The sequence below is a fragment of the Lagopus muta genome, chromosome 9 (assembly GCF_023343835.1).
Source record: "Lagopus muta isolate bLagMut1 chromosome 9, bLagMut1 primary, whole genome shotgun sequence".
Taxonomy (NCBI): Eukaryota; Metazoa; Chordata; class Aves; order Galliformes; family Phasianidae; genus Lagopus; species Lagopus muta.
Window position 1 is genome coordinate 1,237,252 of NC_064441.1, and position 26,549 is coordinate 1,263,800.

The 26,549-nt window shown below is 48.6% G+C and overlaps 1 protein-coding gene across 9 annotated transcripts in view; it reads right to left on the minus strand.

Annotated features, from left to right (window-relative positions):
* Positions 1-2,960: 2,960 nt before the first annotated feature.
* The window catches only part of VEPH1 (ventricular zone expressed PH domain containing 1), a 58,858-nt gene continuing 35,269 nt past the window's right edge, over positions 2,961-26,549 (minus strand). For 5 of the 9 annotated variants that reach the window (XM_048954740.1, XM_048954739.1, XM_048954738.1 and 2 more), the window contains 7 exons: positions 24,087-24,296; positions 22,968-23,362; positions 19,114-19,253; positions 17,462-17,596; positions 12,081-12,198; positions 6,543-6,679; positions 2,961-3,597 (listed from right to left, as the gene is read on the minus strand). In XM_048954740.1, coding sequence (XP_048810697.1) covers positions 3,361-3,597; positions 6,543-6,679; positions 12,081-12,198; positions 17,462-17,596; positions 19,114-19,253; positions 22,968-23,362; positions 24,087-24,296 — 1,372 coding nt within the window. In that variant the 3' untranslated portion in view covers positions 2,961-3,360. The other 4 variants (XM_048954742.1, XM_048954745.1, XM_048954743.1 and 1 more) reach the window with 4 other exon arrangements.

The following is a 26,549-nucleotide window of genomic DNA, read 5'->3' on the forward strand; positions in this document are numbered from 1 at the left end:
TCATGACCTGAAGATGTTATGGTGCTCCTGTTGCTGAGCAGTCTGTGGGGATGTTGATGTGAGCTCCAGGCTGAAACCTGGAGGGCTCCCAGATCAGTGTTTTTTGTTTTTCACTCTCTTGGAAGGGAGCTGGATATGCTCATTGCTGGTAACAAAAGGCATTGTTTGATTTGTGATGCCTCCTGCCCCCCGTTCCAATTTCCTCATGCTTTGCCCACAGAACACACAGGACGTGTGCCTCCATGTGGTTCCCCTGCTGGGGAAAAGGCAGAAGAAGTGGAGGGCAAAGGCAGAGGGCAGAGAGCAGCAGGCAGAGCTGGCCCTGAACCAACAGCTATCAATGGAACAGCTCTTCTGTCCTGAAACACCGTGACCTCAGATGGACTGAAAGTCATGCTTCATCACATGCTAGGATTACCTTTAGAATGCTTTGTGTCCACAGAAGGTGGAGAGGGCACTGAGAATCACAGAACCATAATGGCTGCAAAAGACCTCTGAGGTCCCCAGATTTTATCCTCGAAGCGTTGGTTGTCTGCACTGGGATGGGTTGGCTGAGCTGGCAGCAGCTGGCAGGCATGGGGGTCCCTGCAGGATCAGAAAAGCTGGAAGCTCTGAGAGTGAGTCAAAGATCCAGCTTGTTCCGCTTCTACCCACAGTGCTGTGTGCAATACCTACGCACTCACCCCCTATTTTATTCTGTTCCTTTTAACCGTGCTGTAGAACTTCTTTTTTGAGGATTCAGGGGCGATTCGTGGGGTAAACTTTCCCTGGAAATGCTCCCAGGGCTGCGCTCAGCTCTGTAAACAAGGCCTGGGCAGGCAGCTCACGTTTCTGGGAAATGCTGTGCGTGGGGCCACTGGAGCACAGGGCACTGCTTGGAGCCTGGGGATGCAGCCCAGTGTCCGCAGCTGTGATTTCTGCCTTTGAGTACAGCCCTGCGGGGGGAATGGGGTCTTGTAGGGATGTGTTGGAAGAGCTCTGCTGTTCTGCCAACCTTGGGAGCTGAGCCCAGCCCAGGGGTCTTATCTGTCCCCATCATGGTTTTAAATGGAGACAGGGGAGGTTTAGGTTGGATATGAGGAGGAAGTTGTTCAGTCAGAGGGTGGTGAGGCACTGGAACAGGTTGCCCAAGTAGGCTGTGGATGCCCCATCCCTGCAGGCATTCAAGGCCAGGCTGGATGTGGCTCTGGGCAGCCTGGGCTGCTGGTTGGTGACCTGCACACAGCAGGGGGTTGGAACTGGATGAGCATCGTGGCACCACGCAAGGTACAAATGGAAGGTGATGGGTTCCCCTGCAGCCTGCAGGAATGTGACCACAGGCACCAGAAGCTTCTCTTTGTCCCTATCCCCATCCCCATCCCCACCCTGACTCATTCCCCATCCCTATCCCTGACCTTGTTCCCATTTCTGTCTCCGTTTCCCCATCCCTGTCACCATTCCTGATCCATTCCCCATCCCTCTCCCTCTCCATGACCCCATTTCTGTCTTCCCATCCCCATCCCTGTCCCCATCCCAGGATGGCTCTTGCTGGGGACATTGCACAGTCACGAAGTGAGGAGTGCCCCAAGCTCCCCACTCAGAGTGCAGCACTACTCAAATTTAGAAAACTCCAATGCACATCGTTTCAAAAAAAAGAAACAGGAAGAACTATTTATACGTTTGCTCAAGAAGAACATTTGCCACATTGCAATTTGCATTTCTTTTTTTTTTTTTTTCATATTTATTTTTAAATCTCCCTGCTCTCATCATAGCTGGATTGATGATTTCTGTGTTTCTCCTTTTGGGAGGTTGACTAGGATAAGCTGCCAGCCGAATTTCTCTTTCATTTCACTCCAAGTTTTAATTTAAGACAGGAGAAGTGTGGCGAAGCTTCTCATTCTGTGTAATCGTTTCTTGGCACAAAGCAGGGCACTAATGACCCTCATGGGTCGCATTGCTCCCATGGGTCGCAGGGCAGGGCGTGGGTTGGTGGCAGTGGTGGCAGTGGTGAGCCATGGCCTGGCCAGTGACAGCCACAGCCCAACAGCTGACCATGATTCTTCTATGTGACACAGTCACAGCCCGGCCCATGCCCAGGTTCTGCACTTGGACACGGAAATCTGTTGGTAGTGAAACAGGTTCTGATCTCTGGATCGCTAAAGTAGGTCGGAAAAGACATCTGAGATCCCCAACCCAACCCCAACCCACACCACCATACCCATAACCACATCCCTCAGTGCCTCATGGTGCTGAACACCTCCATGCATGGTGACCCCACTCTTCCCCGAGCAGCTGTGCCAATGTAACTCCAGACAGTAAGACCACAAACGTACACCCATGAATTAACTTCATTCCCATTCAACTCAATGGTGCATCCTGTGTGGGCAAAGGAAGGGTTTGCTGGTCCCAGTATTTGCAGTCCAATGGCTGACAGCTCCCTTCCCCTGGAAATCCTCACTCTGTCCCTCAGGCTTGGATCTGATTTCTTGATTTTGAGGCACGAAGCGTCATAGAAGTTGTAAGTACTGAAATAGCAGATTCCTAAAATACTGTTTTAGAGGTTTTAGTCAAATTGGAAAACATTAAATTTTATATCTACCCCATCTTGGCCTGCAGGTTAATTTTTTCATCCACAGATTTCCCACTCACTTTTCCCCACTTTTTCTCTTCTGCTTTCATTTTTTTTCTGCGCCATTTCCTTCACTTTGGAATCATTTGAGAGTAAGAAACCCCCTCCCCCCCAAAAAAAACCACCCCAACAGCCCAGATCTTGAAATGATCCATTTTTAGAGCCATTCTGAAAGCTTACAGTGAAGGCAAGTAATTAAAAAAATAAAAAGGAAAACAGTTTTTAAAAACTGTGTTGGTTACAGATGGGGGCAAAGTGGGAGAAGGTGGCAAGAAACCAAAACACTTAAATATCTAAATTTGTTCTTTTGCACTGTTAAATCTTTAAAATCACCCCATCTCTGACCTGAAGGGAGAAACAGCTGTGATTTTTATTTGTAGGGACAGGAAAAAGGTAAGAGGCATTGAGGTTAAATAAGGAGGAGGACGATCGTTTTGCAGATGGAGGAATGCAGGCAGCCTGGGGATGTGGGGTGCTCCCAGCAGTGCCAAGGCCATGGACACCTGAGCCGTAGGATTGGAGCTGGGCTGCTTTCCAGCCACATCTCCCAGCTTGGAGGCGACCAGCCTGAAGGAAAAGCTGTACTTTGCATGTGGACGTGGCAACTCCGTCTCTACCTGCACACGGATGGCAGCACTGGGTCTTCTGGCAGCATTACAGCCACCCCACAGCCTCCCATGTCCCAGCAGCTGCCCACCACCCCGGGCAGCTCATGGAGGGTGCAGAGCAGTGGGATGCTCAGCACTGCAGCCCTACAGGTACGTGGTGGCCTCTCTGCTCTCCCTCTCCTTGGCCTGTGCGATAGCAACGTTGATGCACTGCAGCCACTCCTCCGTGCTCTTCTCATCCTTGGCCTTGAAGACGTAGCTCTTGCTGTCGGTGAAGATCTCGAAGGCCCGGGGCAGGCTGCGGTCCCGGCGCTTCTTGGCCACCACTTTGACACTCTGCACCTTGCTGAGCTCAATGGGGCAGTCGTCGGGGTCGTCTTTCTGAAACACAGGGTGGGGAAGATAAACAGAACCAAGTTCACATGCTGGGGCTTCCACCAAAAGGGAAGCAGCCACTCCTTGTGCTGGTTTGGAAAACAGGAGAGGTATTTCGTGCCTGAGTCGGGAACGCAAAGGAAGCCACGGCGGTTTTCAATGGGGAATGGAGAGCATGGCACAGCTCAGTCGTGCTGTGGTTTGAAAACAGAGAGCAGCACATCTGTGAAACCTCAGCGTCACTGTAAGAGTGGGGATGGGATGCAGGGAGCAGCAGAGATGGCTGCAAAGAGTCACAGAAGTTTCCTGTGGGAGATCTGTGAGCTCACAAAACAGATACAAGCTGCGGTCTCCAGATGAGACATGTGAGCCCCAATCCCCCAACACTATCTATGCTTCTCCTGTTGAGATTCTTAGGCTTTTTAGCAAGAGGAGTAAGGCAGGTTTTCCAAAAGCTTTCTGCTCCAACCACATGGATTCCCCATGCATGGACACAACACCAACACCAGTGCAGGCTCTATGGTTGCCCAAGGAGGCTGTGGATGCCCCATCCCTGCAGGCATTCAAGGCCAGGCTGGATGTGGCTCTGGGCAGCCTGGTCTGCTGGTTGGTAACCTGCACACAGCAGGGGGTTTCAACCCAGGTCATTCTAGGATTCTATGACAGCAATAAGTAGCTCTGCACTGAAATCAGACCCATGTTAAACAGTGAGAATTTTATCACAGCAAATGCAAAACAACAACAAGCTCAGGGGGAAAACCTGCCAACAGGTACTGAGCAAAACCACTATGCTCCCTTGATGGGATGTCGTGTACACACTGCTGAAAGCTGCTCAAGAAAGCTGATTGTACCCATGGCACATTTCTGTGAATACTGTTTACCACAATTTTCCAGGACTATGGGATGTGGCTCATTTTGAACCTCTTCTGTTTTGGTTTTCTCCTGCCTCACCCGCTGGCAATCCCACTGCTTACTCAGAGCAAAGAGCATCCGCGTGGGTACATCTGCAGAGGAAAGGTTTGCGGTGGGAAAGAGGCACTCACAGCCAGCTGGCCGCCCTGCCGTGCCTCCTCTGTGCTGCTTTGGGCTTCCAGGCAAGCAGTGTGACAGTCCCAGCACCCCCGTGTGCCCATCCCTCAGCAGCAGTGCCGGATCTTCTGTGCAGCTGGAGCAGAGCTGTCCCACTCAGCCCTGCAATGAGCACCAGATGAGGCAGAACCTCTTTCTTTTCTAAATACAGAGTTATTTACCAGCCCTCGTGGCTGCAGTACTATTGGTGTGTCCTGCAGCCATTCCTGTTGCTGGTGGGACCTCCCTGCTGCTGCTTGCTGCCCCAGCACAGTATCTCGCTGTCTGCTCACAGTCCAATGCTGGACAGACTTTGTGGCACTGAGAGCAAACTGCCCCTTCCCACCAGATGCAGACACGAAGCAAGACAGAGCACGATGCACAGCCAGGGAAGCCCCTCTGCTGGTGTGTGCAACAGTCAAACCCAGGCCTGCATACAATGCAGGCAGAGCATGGGGGCTCCCGTGCTGCAGCCCAGGCAATGGTTAACATCTCAACTCTCTAATTTAAGCAAAAAATGTAGTGGTAACAGGATATAAAGCAGCAGTTGGAGGACTGATTGCCCAGGCACAACCACCTCAGTCCCTGGGGGCTGGACGCCAGTCTGCTCCTCGAGGAGCCAGATATTTGTGTGCAGCTCCAGAGGAAACAAAGAAGCTTGGATCTGACAGCTAAGAAAGGGAAGTTAACCCACATGAGTTCTGCCATTTAGCAAACTCTGCTGTCTGACCATCTCCTCACATCAACCAGGAGAGCCCTGAGAGCACAGTGCTGGGGCGACTGCTCCATGCCAATAGCATCCCGGGGGAATCAAGGTGTTCAGTGTGACTTTTGTCTGCCTTGTTTGCACAGCTAATTAAATCCATTCCATTAAATGCGTTTCCTTCAGCCAACCACCATGCTAAAAGAAATGACAACTAGTCCAGCACTACAAAAAGTGAACCTCGGCCAGTTCTGAGCAGAAGCTGAGGCTCTATATGGATTGAAATGTCTTCAAAATCTCAATTCATCAGAATAAGTCACCAGAAAGTAAAGAAAAAGCTGTTCTGTTTGCAAGGGCCAATGCCCTCCCTGCTGCAGTCCTCAGAGGAAGGGGCTCAGGAAGCCATTTCAGAGGCTTAAAGAGCTTTGCTGGGTTTCTGCAATGAAAAAGATTATTTACCAGAAATACTAAGGCTTGGCTGCAGCTGGAGGATGCTGCTATTTTTGGATTACCAAAGAGAGTGCTGTTGCAACAAAAATAAAAGGCCTTTTTTTGCGCCATGTTTGATAATCCTCATTGTGAACAGCTGAGGATAGTTAGTTTCTACTAATGGGCAAGTAAGAACTAATGAGGACTGGATTTAATTACCTGCTCATCCATGCCCAGCAATGAACTTGACTCTGAGTCACACTGGTGTCACTTCCAAATGATTTCACAGAAATTTCAGCAGAGTTGCCCTGAATTTAGATGAGGGCAAGAAGTGAAAGAACACTGGGTTCCTTTGGGAGAGGAGCACTTTGGCATCACCTTGCCTTAAACAAACCTGCACTTCCTGCACAAACAATGCCTGTTATGGGATCACTCTGCAAGGGGGAAAATATATTTATCTAAGCAGAGTTTATTGAAGTGGTGTTTATGCAGTGTAATAATTGCTAGGCAGGATGGACAGCCAGATTTACATCACCGTTCCATTGGTGGTGGATGCACTCGTGGTGCTGGAGCACCCTGGTGTCAGCTGGGATAGAACTGGTTTCTCCAGCAGGCGCCAGGAGCAAAGGCTCAGCTGGAGGCGGCTGGGTGGAGCGTGAGGTCCGTGGCAAAAGCCATGTGGTGGAGCCCCTGGGAATGGTGATGCAGAGGAGATAAACACAGAAGGTGAGCTGATGTGTTCCACACTTACGGATTTTCCTTTCCGAAAGAGCAGCTGGTTTCCAGCAAGGGTGAAGTAGCGAGTTTTCCACCTCTTGATGAACTTCCAGCGGACCTGCTTCTCCTTCAGCTTGCCTTCCATCAGCGGCTGCCCGTCCTGGTTCACTTCTGTGGGGGAGATCACAGAGCAGGGGTTATCTCCACAGAGTGCTGAATATCCACAGTTTGGCTGACAGCTCTGCCTGCATTCCTCCTGACCCCAGCGCCCAGCCTTAGTCATACATTGCCTGGGAGGCCTGGCAGCTGCAGCAGGCTGCAATTCTTCCTTCAGTCCCTCGTTCATCACATACTTATCCTCAGCATCACGCCTCCCAATTGTTCCTCAGCCCTGCAAGAATTTATTACTCTGTACAACTGGAGGCCAGCACTTATGTTGTCTGTATGGCTTCACGCCACGCTGCAGAGTTCAGCACAGAGTTCTGCTCCTGCTCTGCAGTGCTATGGACAGGTTATCTCGCTCCCCACTCACTGCTGTGTGCCCACCAGCATGGCTTGCCTGTGCTTCCAGCTGCACACCCACATTTTTCATAGAATCATAGAATTTCTCAGGTAGGAAATGACCTTAAAGATCATCAAGTCCAACCCCAACCTATCCGTACCACTCTAACTCTAACAGCCCTCTGCTAAATCGTGTCCCTGAGCACCACATGCAAGTGGTTTTTAAGCACATCCAGGGGTGGTGACTCAACCACCTCCCTGGGCAGCCCATTGCTTAACAACCCTTTCTGTAAAGTTGTTTTCCCTGATATCCAACCTAAACCTCCCCTGGGCCTTTTGCAGCAAAATTCACTTACTTATCATCAACCAACACCACCGCCTTTCTGCTTCCCTGGGTGGCAACAGCAAAAACAGCACTTGTGCAATGCATGGGTGAATGCCATCGGTATGGAGCGTGTGTTAAATGAAAGATCTGCCCAGGTCAGTGAGGAGGAAGAGAGGGAGACACACCAGCTTCTGCTCCCCCCAGCTGCACTGCGGTGCTCCTACAGCTGGGGCAGAAGGCGGTGACAGATGCAGCAGGTTTAGATCAGGAATGTGGTTTTTTTCCCCAGCACTGTTTACATTGGCAGTAAAACACGCTTTGGGGGTCTTCAGTGTGTACTGCTTCAATTTCCTCATGAAAGACTGTAAATATTTCCGTCTCTGGAAGGAGATACACTGAATGAAAATGGGGTGGCCAAGTTTTAGCCACAATACGGAACCATGCTGGTGATTCCTGTGATAAAGAGAGGTCGTTCTGCACTCCTCGCAGCCCCATACCTCCATCATTCCCATCATTTGCCATTCACGTGAGCAGCCTCTTGGTGGAAAGAATCTTTTTTCTGAATGAACACTCTAAATGACTCATTACGTGCACAGTAACTTTCAGACCTTGATGTCATCTGGATGGAGCTATAGAAAGATTTGATATGGAAAGACAGTTGCTCAATCAGTTGCTCAATCAGCAACTTAGGCTTTGTGAAGCAGTACTGATTCCAGGGCAGTAGGAACATGTTTTAAGCCAAACTAAGAAGCTTTAAGGCACAAAACATTTGGGCACTGAGATGGTTGGTGGTCAGGAAAGCAACATGGGAAAGGAAGTTAACGTGCAATTTTGGCCTAAACTGGATTTTCATGGCCAAAGTCTTTCACAAACAGGATTTACTGGAGAAATGCTGGTCTGTCTTTAAGCACTCGGGGCTGGAACCAATGATAACAGAGCGCTTCTCGCCTACATCCACTAAGAGGTCCGTGGGGAATTCTGATGTCAGCTTCCAAAGTTGTGATAATGAAGCAGATGCCAGTATGTCTGAGTGTCTGATTAGAAGAAAAAGATTCATGAAAGATAAGAATGAAGCTCTTTTCCAATCTTTTTTTCTAAGTCCTTTTGCTTGTTTTGATTGCAGTTAACTTCACAGAGAGGCAGAATAATTCAGCTGGAAGGGAGCTCGAGGGGTTGGTCATCCCACCTCCTGCTCAGAGCAAGGTTGGCTCTGGGGTCAGGCCAGGTTGCTCAAAGATTTAATGATTTGGGATGTGAAAATCTCAGCGACACCTCCAGTCAAGCTGCCCCAATGACTGACCATCCCTGCAGTGGGAAAACTTCCCTTTGCAGCTGATCTGAACTTCCCCAAAGCTCCCAGGGCTGCCCACCCCAGTCCTTACTGGGATTTTACTTGGCCACCATTGAATGCACGGTGTGTGCAAAGTAGGAATCCATGCATGGGGCCGTGCAGGCACAGGGCATCGGGAGCGGACCCACGCTGCCCCAGGAAGGCAGAGATTCACTGTGAACTCTTGCCAGAACCAAACTCAGTTCCTGCTGACCCATGGCTTACCACGCAGAGCATCGTTATGTGGAAGAAGCATCCGCATTTTTAATGCAGTTAGGAGGATTAAAAAAGTGCCATCAGCTGGCAGGTGGAACGTGCACTTTCTCTATACACACACTAATCACCGGAATATCGTGTCCAGTTTTGATTTGCTCAGCTCTAGGCAAACTGAGGAGGCTCCAGAAGAGCGATACAAAAATGGCTGATCTGCTATCTGACCATTCATGTCATGGGAAACTGAGGAAGTGCATTCTCTCCAGTTTCTCAAGCACAGATCTAGATGTGACGTGATAAAGTCTACATAGAGCAATTTTCCTCAGAACGGGGAAGGGCACCTTGAGATCCAGAGCTCAGCAACAAGGCAGAAATAATCCCACATTTTAGCAGGAGGTCAATTTACCTAAGCAACAACTCCTGAGTTGTCCTTCACTTACTTTTAAAGAACAGATTTAGGCATCTTTAGAGAAGTATGCTGTTGTGATACTGATCAAAGGGGAGAGATTTTCTCCACGTAAGCATTATTGGACTGGGTCTATACTAAATAGTACCCTAAAAATAAAAACGATGGTTTTTTTTCCTACATAATATCCGTTGCTTTTTAAACAATTGCAGTGGAGGAAGACTAATTCCAAAATCAATTCAACCCCAAATAATTCCCACTGATGTAAGTGTCCACCGTGATGTAAGCTGGAATTATTTTGTATTGCCTGTATCTTGTTTTCTTTGCAGAATTACAGTGCGCCAAGCTCTGAGTTGTTTGGGTACTGAACAAAAGTAACAAAAACAAAACAAAACCTGACACCCTTCCAAGATGAACTCAAGAAAAAAGCAAAGCATTAAATCTTCTGTTTGATGAAACGAAGCCATCCACAAAAATTCAGCCCCATCATGAATGATCTCAATGATAATAAGCCCCTCTTAACTTGAAAGAATGGAATGTGTGGGTGGCAGGCAGAAGATAAATGCAATTAACCTAAGGGAATATGGATTGGCTCTCCTTCATTAATCATCGCATTTGGTTCTGTTGAAAACCTGGAAAGGACACGTTGCTGAATGCCACTTTTTATGATTTTCAAGCAAGCATTACAGCGGGGATATTTCGGTTCACCAGATAATCACCACTGCTAGCAAAAGATAAATGCATCCCCAAGTTAACACGGCGTGGGCTCTTCTGAGCGAATTGCTTTTTGAAGGAGGAATTCATAAAAAGCCCTCCGTTTCACCCGAATCATTGCCCATGGGCACGATGTCTCCTCTGCAGCCCACGGGGATTACTGCGATTCCTTTGTAAGCTTCCAGAACAAGGCATGCACTGCAATTCCCTCGCAGGCTATCAAGTGGTTTTACTGAATTTTTGGTGTGCAAAGGCTTGCGAGCCAACTGTCAGCGCGGGAGGTTATGTTGAAACGCAGCTCCTAAAAGCCAGCTTTTCCCAACGAGAGGCACGCAGTGCTGACTAACGCTTCTAAAGCCTTACATCCACACTTGAATGGTTATTGTTATAAAAAAACAAAAATAGAAAATGGTGCAGTTTGGTCTTCCCAGCTCTGGGACCAGCAGCAGAGCCAGCGTGCGTGGATGTGGGCAGATGAGTCGGGCTTGCAGGAATGCTCCCTCCCTCCTTAGCACAGGGGGAGCAGGAGCAAAACAACTCAGGATGATTTAGCAGCACTTCTGGAAGAATGTGGTTGTCTAAGTAATGCTTTCAAGTGAGAAGAATGCATGTGAAATGGTCAAACTTTCTCTGCGCTGATTGCTGCGTTGGGTTCATCCACTGCATTGCTGAAGCACAACTGCATCTGCAAACAGCACCACAGAGCACAGCAAGATCCAGGCTTCAGGGCATAATCCTTCCCTAAGTCCCCAGGATAAATGGCATCTTGCAACACGGTATCAAAAAAAATGTCACAAAAACCCAACATTAGCAGAAAACAAATGAAAATAATGGAAAAAGAATTTGCTTCTGAATTCCTTCTTGAAGGACCGGGTTGCTAAACAGCATTGCCAAGAGGGATGAGTGACTTTCTTGTCTTTCAAAAGTACTTGGGATTTCCAAAGGCTCTGTCCCACTGTGGAACAGGATAAAAGATGTGTCGCAGCCTTTACATTTCTCTCCCACTCCAGGAGACCTTGGAGCCCTTTCTTCTGTCTTATAACCCCCTCAATGAGCCCCGAGTGTCTCCCACTCTGGCACCACCCTTCCCATACCTCCACACCCCCATTTCAGGAATGTTTACCTGCACGTTTTCATCCACTAAGCACTATCTTCCTCCCTCTCGTGCATCTGAGCTGTATTACCACTAAGCAGTTTCATTCACTTGGACTTCTCAGGGCATTAAAAACTGAGGAGCGAGCTCCAATAAGATTTGGTGTTTTAAACAAGATGGGCTCATTTTCCTCATGGCTTGACATCCATCTCATTCTGATGTGATGGACAAAGCACAGTAAGGCCACTGGACTGACTTACAGCTCAGAGCATGACTTCTGCAGTAGATGAGTCCCATATGAGAGCTACAGAAGGAGGAAGAGTGGGAAATGCCCCATGGAATGAGGGCAGCTGCTCAAGCAGATAGCTGAATCAGCAAGCTATTCAAAGGCTTGGCCAAATTATTCATAGTTCTCAGCCAGAATTCTGCATGCAGTCAACTTGTGGCAAAATCGTCCAAGAAAAAGCCATCCTGAACCAGAATCTTTTACCTGGGACAAAGTTCATTTCTCCTCACCTTATTTTCTAACATAGTTGAAGTATCAAGGCTGTTCCTAAGTGCTGCCTTGCTCTTAAGATGTGCCCTACAGACACAATGATGTTAGAGGAAGTGGAGTCCCTGGACAACCTCCCTGGGATGCCCTGACAGAGGACAGAGGTCAGGTGCAATATCAGTGCTGATGGCCCCTAAGGGATGGCATATGGGATGCAGCCAGGCAGAGGCAGCCCCATTATCTGTGTGCTGCAGGATGGGCACAGACCCCTCCCCACGCATTAGCAATCATGCACAGCTGTGGGTTTACATTCCAAATCTCACCAGGAACGCTGAGATGAGTTTCATGGAGAGTTCCAATGGAAACAGACAGCATCTCTGCTACTCTGGGAAGCTAGCTTTGCTTTTGCACAACCACCACCACCACCAGCACTCCTGCACAGTGCAGAACCACACTGCTATGCACCCCTGGCTGCAGCCCGCCAGCAGAGCACTCACCTGTTGCCTTCTCAGGGTTGTTGCACATGAAGCACTGCCAGGCTCCCACTTCCTCGCTGTAGCCAAATAAATCAAAGAACCTCACTTCTTCCAGGTGCATCTGCACGTGGTCCAGATCCTGGGCCAATAAGGAAGAGAAACCAAACCCCCTTATGCTTCAGGACCCTGCATCACAGCAGGAGCTGACAAGTGCCCTCTCTCACTGGTCTCATGCTAAAAAACAGCCTGCCCAGGTAAATTGCTGAGCAGGACATCTCTCTCTGCCATTGGCAGCACCCACTGCAACAGCTCTCTAGAAGCAAATCATGGGGCTGAGTGCTTTCCTCCTCCCTTCCACCAGAGCCCACAGCTGAGCCCCTCCTTTCCTCCAGCCCTCAGTGTTCTCCAGGACCCCCAGGGCAGTGGTTCCACATGCTGGGGACCTCCTGTCTGACAGCAGGTCAGATCTGTCAATGGGTTCCCAGTGCAGCCAGAGTGAGCGGCTGCTCTTTCCCTTTTTCTGTTCTCTTTTTGTTGTTGCTGTTGTTTATAAAGAAGAAAGTTCTGAACCCATGCCCCATACAAGAAGCACTATAATAATAACATTTTAAAATGTCAATGTGAATGTTTCCAGAAATGAAGCAACAACAGGATGGATTTATCCTGCACAAAACACATCCAGGTACACGTGATGCTATCCTTCCACCGAGAGCAGGCAGCAAAGTGAGGGCTGGGCCAAAAAGCCAAGGTGATGCCTGACTCCATGAAAGGCCTGCAGAAAGCTCAGCTGCAGCTCCCAGAAGGAGCCAGGAGATGCTCTGTCTGAGGCCATTAAAACATGGTGTAATTTGTTGTCATTTAAAACCCACCATTTAATTTTTATAAAGATGATGACCTCACATTTAAATGGACGTCAGATAACAACCACCACAACGCTCTCTGTGCAGAAGGAGCAGGCAGGAAGGCTCAGAAAACATTCCTGCTTGTTTCCTCAGGAGCATCACCAGTCTGCAGCACAGCCCAAAGAAAACAAGAATTCATGCAGTAGATGGGAACAAAACCCTGTGCTGCCAGGGATATGGGCTCACCCCACTGAGCAAAGGGGAGCTGTGCCATTCTCACCTTTTCTATCTGCTGGGGCAGGAAGGGCTGTGTGCCCTGCCCCAGGGCACTGCACATCACAGCACAATGTGGTTGCATTGCTCTGTCTGCATTGCTGAGGTGCTTACTGCCCCCTGAAGAGGAACTGCATGCAGCTCAGGAGCATGTCCCCGAGACAGCCAGCACGGCTTCACCAAAGGAAGGTCATGCCTAACTAATCTTGTGGCCTTCTATGATGGAGTGACGGCATTGGTGGACGAAGGGAAGGCGACCGATGTCATTTACCTGGACCTGAGCAAGGCCTTTGACATGGTCCCCCACCACATCCTCATCTCCAAATTGGAGGGAAGTGGATTTGATGGGTGGACGACCCGATGGATAAGCAATTGGTTGAAAGGCCGCAGACAGAGGGTGGTGGTCAATGGCTCTATGTCCAGGTGGAGGCCGGTAACAAGTGGTGTCCCCCAAGGGTCTGTCTTGGGACCGGTGCTCTTTAACATCTTTATTAATGACATCGATGAGGGAATTGAGTGCACCCTCAGCAAGTTTGCTGACGACACCAAGCTGAGTGGTGCGGTTGATACGGTGGAAGGAAGGGATGCCATTCAGAGGGACCTCGACAGGCTGGAGGGCTGGGCTCGGGTGAACCTGATGAGGTTCAACATGGCAAAGTGCAAGGTTTTGCATTTGGGCCGGAAGAACCCCAGGCACCTGTACAGGCTGGGAGGAGTGGTCCTTGAGAGCAGCTCGGCAGAGAAGGACCTGGGGGTCCTGATGGACGAGAGACTGAATATGAGCCAGCAGTGCGCTCTGGCAGCTCAAAAGGCAAATGGGATCCTGGGCTCCATCAGGAGAGGGGTGGCCAGCAGGGACAGGAAGGTGATTGTCCCTCTCTACACGGCTCTTGTGAGGCCCCATCTGGAGTACTGTGTCCAGGTGTGGAGCCCTCAGTACAAGAAAGACATAGAGATTTTGGAGAGGGTCCAGAGGAGGGCGACTAAGATGATCAAGGGGCTGGAGCACCTCCCCTATGAGGACAGGCTGAGGGAGTTGGGCTTGTTCAGCCTGGAGAAGAGAAGGCTGCGGGGTGACCTCATTGCAGCCTATCAATACCTGAAGGGAACCTACACCCAGGAGGGGAGTAAACTCTTCAAAAGGGCTGACAACAGCAGGACTAGGGGAAATGGTTTTAAGTTGAAGGAGGGAAGATTTAGGTTAGATGTTAGGGGGAAGTTCTTTACTAGGAGAGTGGTTAGGCCCTGGAACGGGCTGCCCAGGGAGGTTGTGGATGCCCCGTCCTTGGACGTGTTTAAGGCCAGGTTGGACGGGGTCCTGGGCAACCTGATCTGAATGTGTATGTTTGGTGGCCCTGCTAGGCAGGGGGGTTGGAACTACATGATCCTTGGGGTCCCTTCCAACCCGGGTGATTCTGTGATTCTGTGTGATTCTGTGTCTGGCTGCTGTGCTGTGCAATGGGAGAGGTGCACAGCCTCCCCTACCATCCTCCCACCCACCTGGGGGCTGTGAGGTGGACAAAGCTCATGGGGCACTGCTCCCAGTGGGTCTGTGCAGGGCACTGTGAGGATGGGGCTGAACAACAAGCCTGGGATCCTGAGGGAAACCTTCCAACGTCTGCAATGAGCCATGTGAAAGGCAAATGTTGGGGAAATACTGAGGCAGCCGTTGTCCTTTTTCACTCTGTATTCCTTGTATGCCAAAACAAGGAGCTGATTCTGGGAGATGAAGCATGGGGAAAATGACTCACTGGAGAGGAGAGATGCATCTCATCCTGCCCTCCATCATCTGGGAAACGTCAGTGACCGCACTGTGAGAACGCAGCACCTCATTCTGCTGCACAGAGGGAGAAGGCAGACAAAGAGCAGAGAAGGACAGAGCCAACAGTGGCTTAAAAATGTGAACTATTCTCCTGCAGAGCTGCTCAGCAAGAGGCACTCGGAGGGAACCAAATGTCTGCTCTGACACACCACGATGCAACACAACACACTCTGCACAGCTGCAACCAGCACAGCCTTCGTACCCCTGGGTAGAGAGCAGTGAGGCAACGGAATGGAGATCTGTAGGGATGCACATCTGGAAGCACTTTACTCCCGGCACGTTTTGAGCTGTGTTGAATCAATATTTTTTGTGGCATGATCCCGTTGTCCATTTGGCTTTTGGGACAGCACTGCCCAGCAATACGGGCATTCTCACTGCAAGGCATCTGCTGCAATTCCTTGCACGCACTGGTTGGCCCAGTTCTGAATTCCGACAGCGAGGTGAAGCTGGAAATACTGCTCAGAATTTACTTTGGGATAAATCACTGGTGCAATAGCTTTTCCTGCTGGTTTGCAACACTCTTTCGAATACGCATCAAGGAAACGTCTGCATTGATTTATAGTGGAGCAGAGGTCACAGCATTGGCTTTGCTGGGTGCCTGCTGGCTGCCAGCCTGCAGTGTTCCCTGCATGCTCCCACATCATCAGCAGCATCCCCATTTCTGGCACAGCCATTCGGACAGTGCTGTAACATGGGGTGGGTAGACTTGGGTAGAGAACACGGTGTTCATTCTCAGCGTATTCCAAACGTCACCAAGAGATTTCAAAACATTTTAAAGGAAAACATCCAGAAATCTGCTTTCTGTGCTATTAGAAGAGGAGCGAGATTAACAGCAGCAATTGTTTTGTCAAATCATTCGCTATTTTGGAGTCCATTGGTGACAGGAAGACTTTGGACACCAAAGCATTAGGTTTTTGGGAGGCACAGCCTGCTGGGCAGAGCGATGGCTGGGTCACACCATGAGTGTTCCCATCAGGTTTTGGCAGGTAAAGGTAAAGGAACTCTCCTTCCACCCAGCAGGCCCAGGTCCCCGTCCATGAGAGCTCCATCAGACTTCACACAGTTGCTCAACAGAAACATCACGGAACCCAAATTCAGATTCTACATTACATGCAAAACAAAAATGGAGGAAGTAGTCGCAGCAGCACGCTGCGGGGAGCACCGCCGAAGCCATTCCCCTCTCAGGTGCATCACATCAGTCCAACAGTCCTTGGCCTCCGGAGCTCTTCCCATAACCAGCATCTTCTGGAGCTCCCTCTGCCCATCCATTCCGTCACAAATGATCAGCATCTCATTTTTCAGCCCCACTACTTCAGGAACTGGGAGATGTTCTTCCTGTTGGGCAGTGCCAGGAGTTCCCCAAACAGGCTGAATGCCTCTCTGACAGCAGCAGGATTGTGCAACCAACGCGCTGGGGACTGATGACATTTCGAGGCATTTTTCAGAATGGGAACACACAGGGCACTGTATCTAAGCCTCATGAAAGCACACTCTTTCCCAAACCCTTTATTCACCCCAAACCCTTCTGTGCTCCACCAGTTCTGACCTGACCAATGACAAGGATCCAAGTTAAACGGCACTGTGCAAACAGAGACATCCCTAATGCCTCTGGATGACTCTAGCTGGGATTTCCATGCAGATAACAGGCTGGATGGGGACTCTGCCGACCCTATGTCCAATGGCCCATAAGCTGTGACCCACTGCTCTCACACTGCGGCAGCAGCTCCCTGCTCTGTCCAGTGCAAGCTTGGGGGTTCAGAAGCTGTCTCTAATAAAACTCCTGTTTTTAAACTGCCCACAACTTTTGTAAATTAATCTCATTCAGCCAAACATGTTTATGCCTCCAATGTCCTGAGAGACAGTGTTTTAAAACCGTGTTTGACAGTGCATTTCATCCCATTTCGCTGGATGGAGATGTTCGGGAATGTGCAGATATTTGTTTCACAATCCTATAGCGTCCTTTTCCAAGAAGCCCGATTAACAGCTTTGAAATGGCATTCTCTGAAATCCTGGAGACAGCAAACAGCTTTGAAAGAGTAATCTTTTTAACTGGTGGGGGCAAGCAATGGTGAGTGTGCAAATGATCATCTTCATAACAGTCAAGTCTGCGTTTAAGGAGGCAAATTTCCCAGCGGCTGCGTGACTCAGAAGCAGACTTAGAATCACAGGATGACCGAGGCAGGAAAAGAGCTCTAAGATCATCCAGTCCAACCATCCACCATCCATCTATCACAATATTTCCCACTAAACCATGTCCCTCGGTACAACATCTATACGTCCCTTCAACGCCTCCAGGGATGGTGACTCCACCACCTCCCTGGACTTCCTAATCTGCAGAACTTCTGATGGATGGGAAGGGAAGAAGGAAGGGAAAAGGGCCTGTTTTTCACAATGAGAGCACAGCAAACACTCGTTACAGCTATTTTAAAAGTTTTTTTTTTCTCTCAGAGGAAAAGCATACTTACCTTTTGGTGTGGGAATGTAGACTGGATCATGGCAGTTTCAAAACTGTGCGTCCCCTTGAGCTGTGTCTTCTCCCATAGGGCCTTGAGGACTTGCACTGAACTACTCTGCATTGACAAAGGTTCAGCAAACAGGCTCTGAAAAAAAAATGTTGGAAAGTGCATTTGGAGCATTTTTGGCTCAGCCATTAACCAAGAGCATCTTGTTCCTTTTCATACCACGGCAGCTGTGCAGGTAACAAGCAACTAGTTCATTTCTGTTTCAGGAGTGATGATGGATGTACATGCACGATGTTAGATGAATGCCTACAGGTTTCACCTGCTCCTGGGGCTTTGCACTGAGCTGAAAGGCCTGTCACCTCCAAGACCTCCTGCCCCAATGGTCTGGGATGCAACCAACTGCCTTGAAATACTCTACTGTTGCAGTGCTGGTAGGTTCTTCACCATATGAACTGCATACAAAGCCAATATTAAAAGAGTGGCTAAGAGAGCTTAGCATTATTCCTCTACTATATCTACAACATGATCTTGTAAATAGAAAATGCATTTGCATGCTGGTGCCAAGTTAAGAGCACACAAGCAAATCCAATGTTCCGTACTTCTAATGCTGGATTGCACAACACGTGCAACCCAGCTGGATTGCTCTGCCTGAATTAGAGCTGAGAAACAAAGTGCCTGGGGCTGCCGCCGGGCATGAGGAGCCTGCAGCCTGTTAGCTGGGGCTTAGACCAACTGAGGGGGAGTGCTGGGCACTGCACACCAACGGGGGAAACCAACCCCGAGTCTTATGGTGGTACAGCATGATTTTAATGACCGAATCCAAGAGCACCTCCTGTGTCAGGTACCCATATTCTCATTTTCTTCCTCCTGTTAGTTATCACTCTTCTGTCTGACAATCAGCTCTGCACTGAAATGTGCTGCCTTCCTTCTGATCGAGAGCTGCCCAGCCAAGAAAACAGCAGTACATGAGTTTCACAACTTCCATCTGAGATGTTTGAAACACGAGACAGCTACCCATTAAAATTTCTGAAATTCAATAAAAAGCAGAGCCTTGAAATTGAGGGTCTGCTCTGGAGACCATAGAGAAAAACTATTTCTTGCTTCTTCTGCTGCAGAGTCCAAGAGAACATAGTGTGAGCAACAATCAGTGAACAGAAACACAGGTGACCAGTGTGGAAATCTGCAGAAATTGTGACCTAGGCATCACAGCCATACTGCATTATTGTTTTTTCCAACCATTCCTATACTCTAGGATAGAAATTTCTATATTTCTAGGAACAGAGGGAGGAGTGACCTGACCTGCCGACTTCACAGCGTCACTCACTGTGTATCAGCTCCACATTCCGGATAAACCCTTTGCATTTTGGAGGGTGCAGTAGGGTAGGGTGAATGACAATGATCGAATCTATTTAGGTTAAAAAACAATTTAGGACCCAGTTGTTTTACAATAAGCTTATCTTGAACAGTGTACTAATTAAGAGAAATCCTTACAAACTGCAAAACCACCTCAATCTGCCACGATGTAACCTCAGAGGTGAGCAATCACTCGAGTCACAAAAGCTCACCCAGCTGGTTAGGAGTGCATTCCGACAGATTAACCCCTAAAACATTGTTCCAAACATCAGAGATGTGCCCCACCATTGCCCTGCACACACCTGCTGGAAGAGTAACATGATGTGGATCCACAGTGGAGGCTGAGGGCTGAGCAGCGTGAAGCTGGATTTGCTGTAGAGGCAGTAGTGGCCCTTCAGGGGACAGCTGAAGAACAGCTTTGCTACACAGCTTCTCATGGTATCTGAAAGTAAGTAGAAAGAATATGAAAGTCAGACGCATACCAGAGGTATAGCTGCCCCTAGCTGGGCACTGCCATGCCTGGAGATGGCTCTGGTGCAGACAGTGCCCAGGTTAATGAATGTGAGCATGAGTTTGTGTCAGCAGAGCTGCTCCAGCTTTCTAGGTACAGGTAGGTAACCCACTGCCTGGGAACAATCCATGCATTATTTGAGTTACAGTGGTAATCTTGTACTATTAAGTGAACCCTGTTAATAGGAGAGGGGGTATGCTTATCAGCTTCCCATCTGGAATCAAACCCACCCATAGACACGGAGCTGGAGAAGAGGAAATGAATATGACTTTTATAACGGCGGTTTTCAACCATTTCCTCAGTTTCCCTTCAGTTTGGGTTATAGATAGGGATGCAAAGAATAACTGTAGGAGAAAAGGGTAACGATTGGAGCAGTCAGCTTCAGGAAATGATCACCTCTTGGAGCACCACCAGCCATGCATGCACATGGCTCAGTGCAGGGCACGCATGTTGTCACACAGATGGCATAATGCTGACAGGCACTGGGCGGCCCCTGCAGCACCATCAGAACAGAGCTCAAATCTGAGTGGCAAAGGCCACATTTGGGAGCACACAGATTGGCTCAACTTCATTACTGTTCTCTGCCTTCCTAACCGAACCTAGCCTGCCTTCCTTCGCCCTTCACTGCCGGGGTTATGATGCACCTGGGAGGGTGTCCCCTCTGCTCAGCACCAGCACCGAGGGCTGCTCACCGCTGCATGAGGCCAAGATGGTGCCACTCCTATGGCCGTGGCCCCTGGCTTCTGCAGTATGGAATAGCAAACCGCAGTGGGAGGCTGCTACCTCGGGATAAATGGTGTCTGGAGAGGTCCATGTGGCCATGAGCACATCCACCTTCCTGCTGAACTGCCCCCTGCCCTGGGGACATCTCTGCAGATCCCGTGAGCACAAGGACCATCCTTTGTCTTTGGGTCAAATCCAAGCACTCATAGCAGCTCTGCGGGATAAAATCCCCACTGGTATATCCCTGGCACAGCAGAGCAGAGCCCTGGCAGCACCCAATGCTCCATGACCCCACCAGGGCCACAGCTGCTTCCAATCAGTGCAGAAGCACCGGGCTGCGGCGGAGGTGAGCGCTGTAGGGGAGCTGTGAGCTTTTCCATCACCTCCACTGTATGGTACCAATTACCCCTCGGCACAACGGAGTGCTTAACAACAACCAGATTCAGGACAGCTGCAACCTGCTTCTCTGCCACCTCCTCCTTTATCAGCACTTTGTCTCTAAGCCACAGAACATGTGTGCCCATGGCAGAGCACCACGGGACCAGGAGCAGAGCATGATACTGAGGGGCTGAGATGCTGTTCATTGAATTCAGCTTCAGTGCCCAAGAACTGGATGATGCATTGGGTCTCCCTGGTCTCTGCTCTTTTAAGGCAGATACTTGCCTGGCTGAAAGGCTCTCAGCCTGGAATTTACCTAATCATTTGTGAAAGCAGGTACAGTATAATTTTCAGTATAATTAATGCACTGTAGCAATCAGTTCTGCCATGAAATTACATGCGGCTAATTACGTGGTGAGAGGCTCCTATTTTGCATGTGTTGAGTTTGCTTCCTGACAACTTCATTACATCTTCTCCCATATGCATAACAGGACAGAGAGTGAGCCACCACTCCCAGCGAATCTTCTGTCATCTCTGATTTACAGAGCCCTGCCAGCTGGCTCTTTCTGGACTGTGCAGTCCCAGGTCAGTTCAGTCTCCTGCATTTAGGGGCTCTGATGATCCTCGCACTCCTCCCACAGGTCTGCTTTGTCATTCAGGATTCAGACTGTAATCAATGTAGACAATCACTTAACGATGTCATCATGACAGATCTGTTTTTCTTCATAATTCTTCTTTGCTCCATTTGCTTTCCAGCCCGCAGAGAACGTTCAGTTGCACCACATCTGGAAAATCTTCAATATCTCCCAACTCTTGGAAGCGATGCCCTTGGTACTGGTGTCCCATACCTGGCAGGGGCTCCAAACACCAATTCTGTGCCTTTCCAAAAGCACACAAGTGTCTCCTGCCCAGGGCAGCATGCCCAGGCAATGCTTTGGGGGATGGCATCCGGGCTGAGAGCTGAGGAACTCAGCAGACAGGTTGGACCCCTCCTGCACTAGAAGCACAAGCATGGTTCTGAATCCTGCTGAAGTGAACAGCACTTGGCCTGTCGTTAATTATGACTGCTCTGAACTGCCTATAGTGTGCATTCTCTCTCTTTGATATACTACATTTCCAATTCAACAAGTTCCCACGTGGCCGACTGTGCGCATTTAGAAACACGTTAATATTTTCTAAATGTTTTACTTAGAAAGTGAAGCAGGTAAGTTTGAATGAGCCCTTATAGTGTGCAGGGATCGTATAAGCCCATCAGCTGCCAGGTTTTTGATGGAGTGGTTTGTGTAATATCTGAAATATGAACAAAGCTGTCCCCCGTGTAAGGAAGCAGACATTTCTTTGAGCATATTTGGAATGAGTCACATAAATCTCCTGTTCTGCACATGTGCCCCTGCTCAAGGAATTTCCCCAAGAATGCTAGATGTGGATTTCCAGGAAATTACAATAGTTGGAATGAATTTTGAAATAGTCACATGCTCAGAACGTATCGTAATAGGTACTTCAGAAAGCAAATGGAGCAATGTATTTAAAAATATTGATTAACACAAGATTGCAGCCTTCAGCACTTCCAGCCAGATTGCTCCCTCACACGTTTCCATTGTGACTCTATGAAACAAAAGTTCCATCAATAATAATAACAATTTCAAATAGCAGACCTGACATTTTTGTCCTTCTTTAGAAATTCCTGCAGAAATATGAGCTTTTATAATAAATAGTTACGTCTCTTTTATGAGTGGAGACTCGTTAACTCACTGACCATAAAAAAGTAAGCAAACAGGCAGAGAGATATGTGATGGAAATTAAAATCTGGTTTGATGTAAGAGACTTGAAATTAATTTGAGTTACTCTCTATAATCAACACAAGCCACGAAGGGCTGGAATGCAAAGTACTCACAGGCAGCAGCAGGTGGTTTTATGTACACATCTCCTTGTGTCCCAGTAACCAACAGCTGCTCAGTGCGAGCAGGAGGCTTACAGCCCAAACTCCATCATTTTCCTTCAAGGAGCATCAAGGATGTGTTTGGCAGCACACTGCAATCCAGCCCCACCTCCATGGGCCTCACAAAAGCAGCTCTCTCACACTTCAAGACAAATATCCTCCCTTGATGAAAGCAGGAATCATTAAAGGGGTGTGGTGAAGTAGGATCCAGCCTAAACTGGAGCACCAGGACCTTATGCAGTCGCTTTCAAGCAGCATTTTTTGAGGAACGTGGTGACCCAGCTCCGCAGCTTGTGTTGTCACAGCCCATATGCTTGTTCAGGTGTGTGCTTCTCACTGGATCATAGAATGGTTTGGGTTGGAAGGGACCTTTTAGATCATCGACTTCTGACCCCCGCTATAGGGATGCCTCTCAGTAGACCAGGTTGCTCCCAGCCCCATCCAGCCTGGCCTTGCGTGCTTCCAGGGATGGAACATCCACAACCTCTCTGGGCAACCTGTTCCAGTGCAGCCCTGCTCCTGTTGCATTTGCTGCCCATTTGCCCAGGTCCTGCAATAACACTTGTGTTAAAGCTGCTGTAACCAGAAGGGCTCAGACCTCTTACCTTCAATAACACAATGGTCAGGGACGGGAATCCTCCTCCCCATCTCCATGACGTATGCTTTCACTTTACCCAGGTTTTCCTTCAAGTGCAGGTAGAGCTTGTCATGGCACTCCACAGGACCCTTCCCCAGCACCACGCTTCCTTCCTGGGCCTCTCCTCCAGCAGGTGCTGGAGAACCTTCTGATTCTGTGCAATCGATACTCTGGTGTGAAACCAAGGAATTTCCCAGTTGCATTTCTTCAGCATCGACACTGAAAGGCAACTTGTCATTTTCTTGGCTGTCGTAGATCTCGGTGAAGGAGATCCCAGCTGTTACATCCCCATTCTCCTCGTCTCGCCCGCTGTCTGTGTTCACCCCCTTCATGCGGACTGCATGCAAAGCCAGGCTCTTGGACCTGGAATGCAATTAGGGAAAAGTGCTTTGGAATGGAGGTATGGCAGAGCACAGTGTGGTGAGCAGTGAGAAAGGACTCATTTGGACATTTGCTCTTCAGAGTTAGCACTGTGCAGCCAGCTCTGAGAGTTGAGCACAAGGCTAGCTTAGCCAAGGGAAATACCTTCCACAAATACGCATTTCAAAAGCAAATGCAAGCCAGTTTTAATAAGCAAATGAAACTGAGTCCTAAACATATATCACAACATCTGCATGACATAGAAGGAGCCAATCATCCTATCTGTGAGAAACTTATAGCCCCAGCCCTGCAGCGTACGCTTTATTGATCACGTCATAAAGATGCCATCCAACAGCCATTCAACTGCACCACGACTCAGCCTGCAGCTCTGCGTTACCCACACCTACACTCAGCACAGAACAAAGGCCTCCATTAGAACAGGAGGCTGGAAGGGAAGTGCCTGGAAGCAGGCGCAGAGCTGATGCATGTCCGTATCTTCCTTTCCACAGTCATCTGCGAACATTTTCCATCCTCCCTGCTGTTTTAGAACAGATTCAATAAATAACTTGGAATTTTTTTGCCAACCTTTAAATTCATGGATATGAAGTTGGTTCAAACTCCTTACAATGCCCAGAGGTATCACAGAACCATTTCTCAATATTTGGATAACGTTTCATTACGAAACTGATATTCCTGAAAACCACTTGTGCATTTAATAGAACCATACCTGTTAAATCTCATATCCTTCCTTTCTTCTTTAGAAACCTGGCCTAAGCTGTATCTTCTCACAGAGCCAGGGGTACTGGTGTCAATATTTATTTTTTCTTCAAAAGCCTGTATTTTCTCTTGAAGTTTTTCATCTTCTTCATTTCCATTCACTACAGATTTTAAATTGCCCAGTGGCACAGGGGATACCATGTCTGTATCATTTTCTGTCCTGGGGAAGCAGAAAGCAGAGATTTAGCTCCAGCACACTTTGCTCCTCATGATGCTGATTCTGCATTTCCACCGCTGACCCACGTCACGCGCCGGGGGAAATAATTCTGTTTCAGCACAGATTTACCTAGAGGCTGATTAATCATTCTCAGAAACATCTTCCAGATCAACATCTCTGTCAGATGGATCAGAAATACTGAACATCTCTGACAACGTTGGATTAGAAACTGCGTGTGCTGTATCTGCACAAGCAGAAAACCTCTTTTCCTGATAGTCCCACTGGGAAAAGTTTTTCAGCTGAACTTAAACCATTCCTCCAAGCTTGCTAAACAGTGACTTCTTACATTATTTTCATAAACCAAAAGTAGAGCTAATTGCAGGGTTTATAGAGGGCTGTGGTTTTAACAATTTGACAAAAGCACATGCAGTTGGTACTAACTTAATGTACTCTGAGTAAGAAAAACATGTTTTGGAACTCAACACATGGAAAGAAATGGGATCAGGAGAAGTTCTCAATAATTCCACCCAGAGTTCTGAAACAAGCTGGTGTTGCTTCTGGTCTCCTTGGCTTCCTTCTCCACCTTAGGAGCAAACATCACAGTGGTGCAATCTGCGAAACACGGGTATAGAAAAGCCACAAACAAGGATTTTAACACACCATCCTCAAAGCAATTGCATCTCAGCAAGTCGTGCTCACAGCTGGGAAGCCCCTTAACAAGTCTCAAACACTGCAAATCAGCAGTTGTGGAAAGAAAGCAAATTTGAAGAAAACAACTGCGAGCACTGCATCACAGAGCGCGCTGTTTGTCTCGATAAAGGCAGCTCAGGATTCCTCTCGGGGGACTCAGCAAGTTTTGTCCTGTTTGGTTTTTGATTCAGGCAATAACACATTAACACTGCAGAGTGTTTCTGAAAGAAGTATTCTAATAAGGAACTGTAGTATGACCTTTGCTAAGAAATCCTTCTGGAGACGTGGGACAGGATTGGGAGTTGGATTAGATGACATTGTAAGGTCCCTTCCAACTCAACAAATTCTATGACTCTAAGATTTCGTTCATTTGAAAGATGCCAGCCCAGCAGCTCTCTCAACATTGCTCTCACTGTTGCTGATGAGTGCTAAGGCAAGCTTCTTGCACATACATGTGTGTATATAAAGCCCCGAGTGGGGATGGATGAGCTGATGGCTTTGTGAACGATGGAGCCAAGCCAGCAAACCTTGATGGTGGCTGGAAGTAAGAGTGGACTTTCATACCAGCACCTTTCTTCTAGTGTCAGGACAAGGGGGAATGGTCTTCAACTGAGACAGGGGAGGTTTAGGTTGGATATTAGGAGGAACTTTTTCACCCAGAGGGTGGCGAGGCACTGGAACAGGTTGCCCAAGGAGGCTGTGGATGCCCCATCCCTGCAGGCATTCAAGGCCAGGCTGGATGTGGCTCTGGGCAGCCTGGGCTGCTGGTTGGTGACCTGCACACAGCAGGGGGTTGGAACTGGATGAGCACTGTGGTCTTTTTCAACCCAGGCCATTCTGTGATTCCATGATTCACAAATGATTCTATGATTCTTTTCCAGCATTCTCCAGTTGAGCCCTGATGGCTTTGCAAAGGAAACACAAGAGAACGCATCCACTAAAGAAAGACATCAACAAAGCAATATGTTAATAAATACAGAGCTCATCACCAGACCTTGCACCCCACCTTAGCACTGACCTGGCTGATACCAGGACCTCCAGTAACCACTTGCTCTCTCACACATACCAGCTCAGCACCCAGGAAGACAAAAGCGCCTCAGAAGAGTGCAGCAAAGCCCCTGCCCTGTGCCCAACAGGATGCTGGCAGCCCTTCCTGCCGGCCTCCCCTTGCAGCAACAGTAAAATAAACTATTGTTTGAAATCTTGGCAAAAGGCATTCGGTACATTGCTGAGGTTGCTGGAGTGGGATCAGCTTACACCAAAGCTCGGACTGGTTTCAAGAAGGAAAGGATGCACAGACCTATCATGGGTCACAAGGAACCTTGCTTGCAAAACCCTCAATGCTGTTGTGCTCCTCATTGTTCCATTGCTGTCAGGCTCTCTTTAGAGAACTTTAGAAAGCCATCTAACTCAGCAATCAAGAGTGATATATTAATTTAAAGAGCGTTTGTCTGGACTATCACCAATATCAGCATCACCCATCTTGTGATTCAAGTGGGCAGAAGAGTGCCCACAAATAGAAATTACTGAAAACACAGCGGGATGGGATGGCTTCCAGATGCAGCT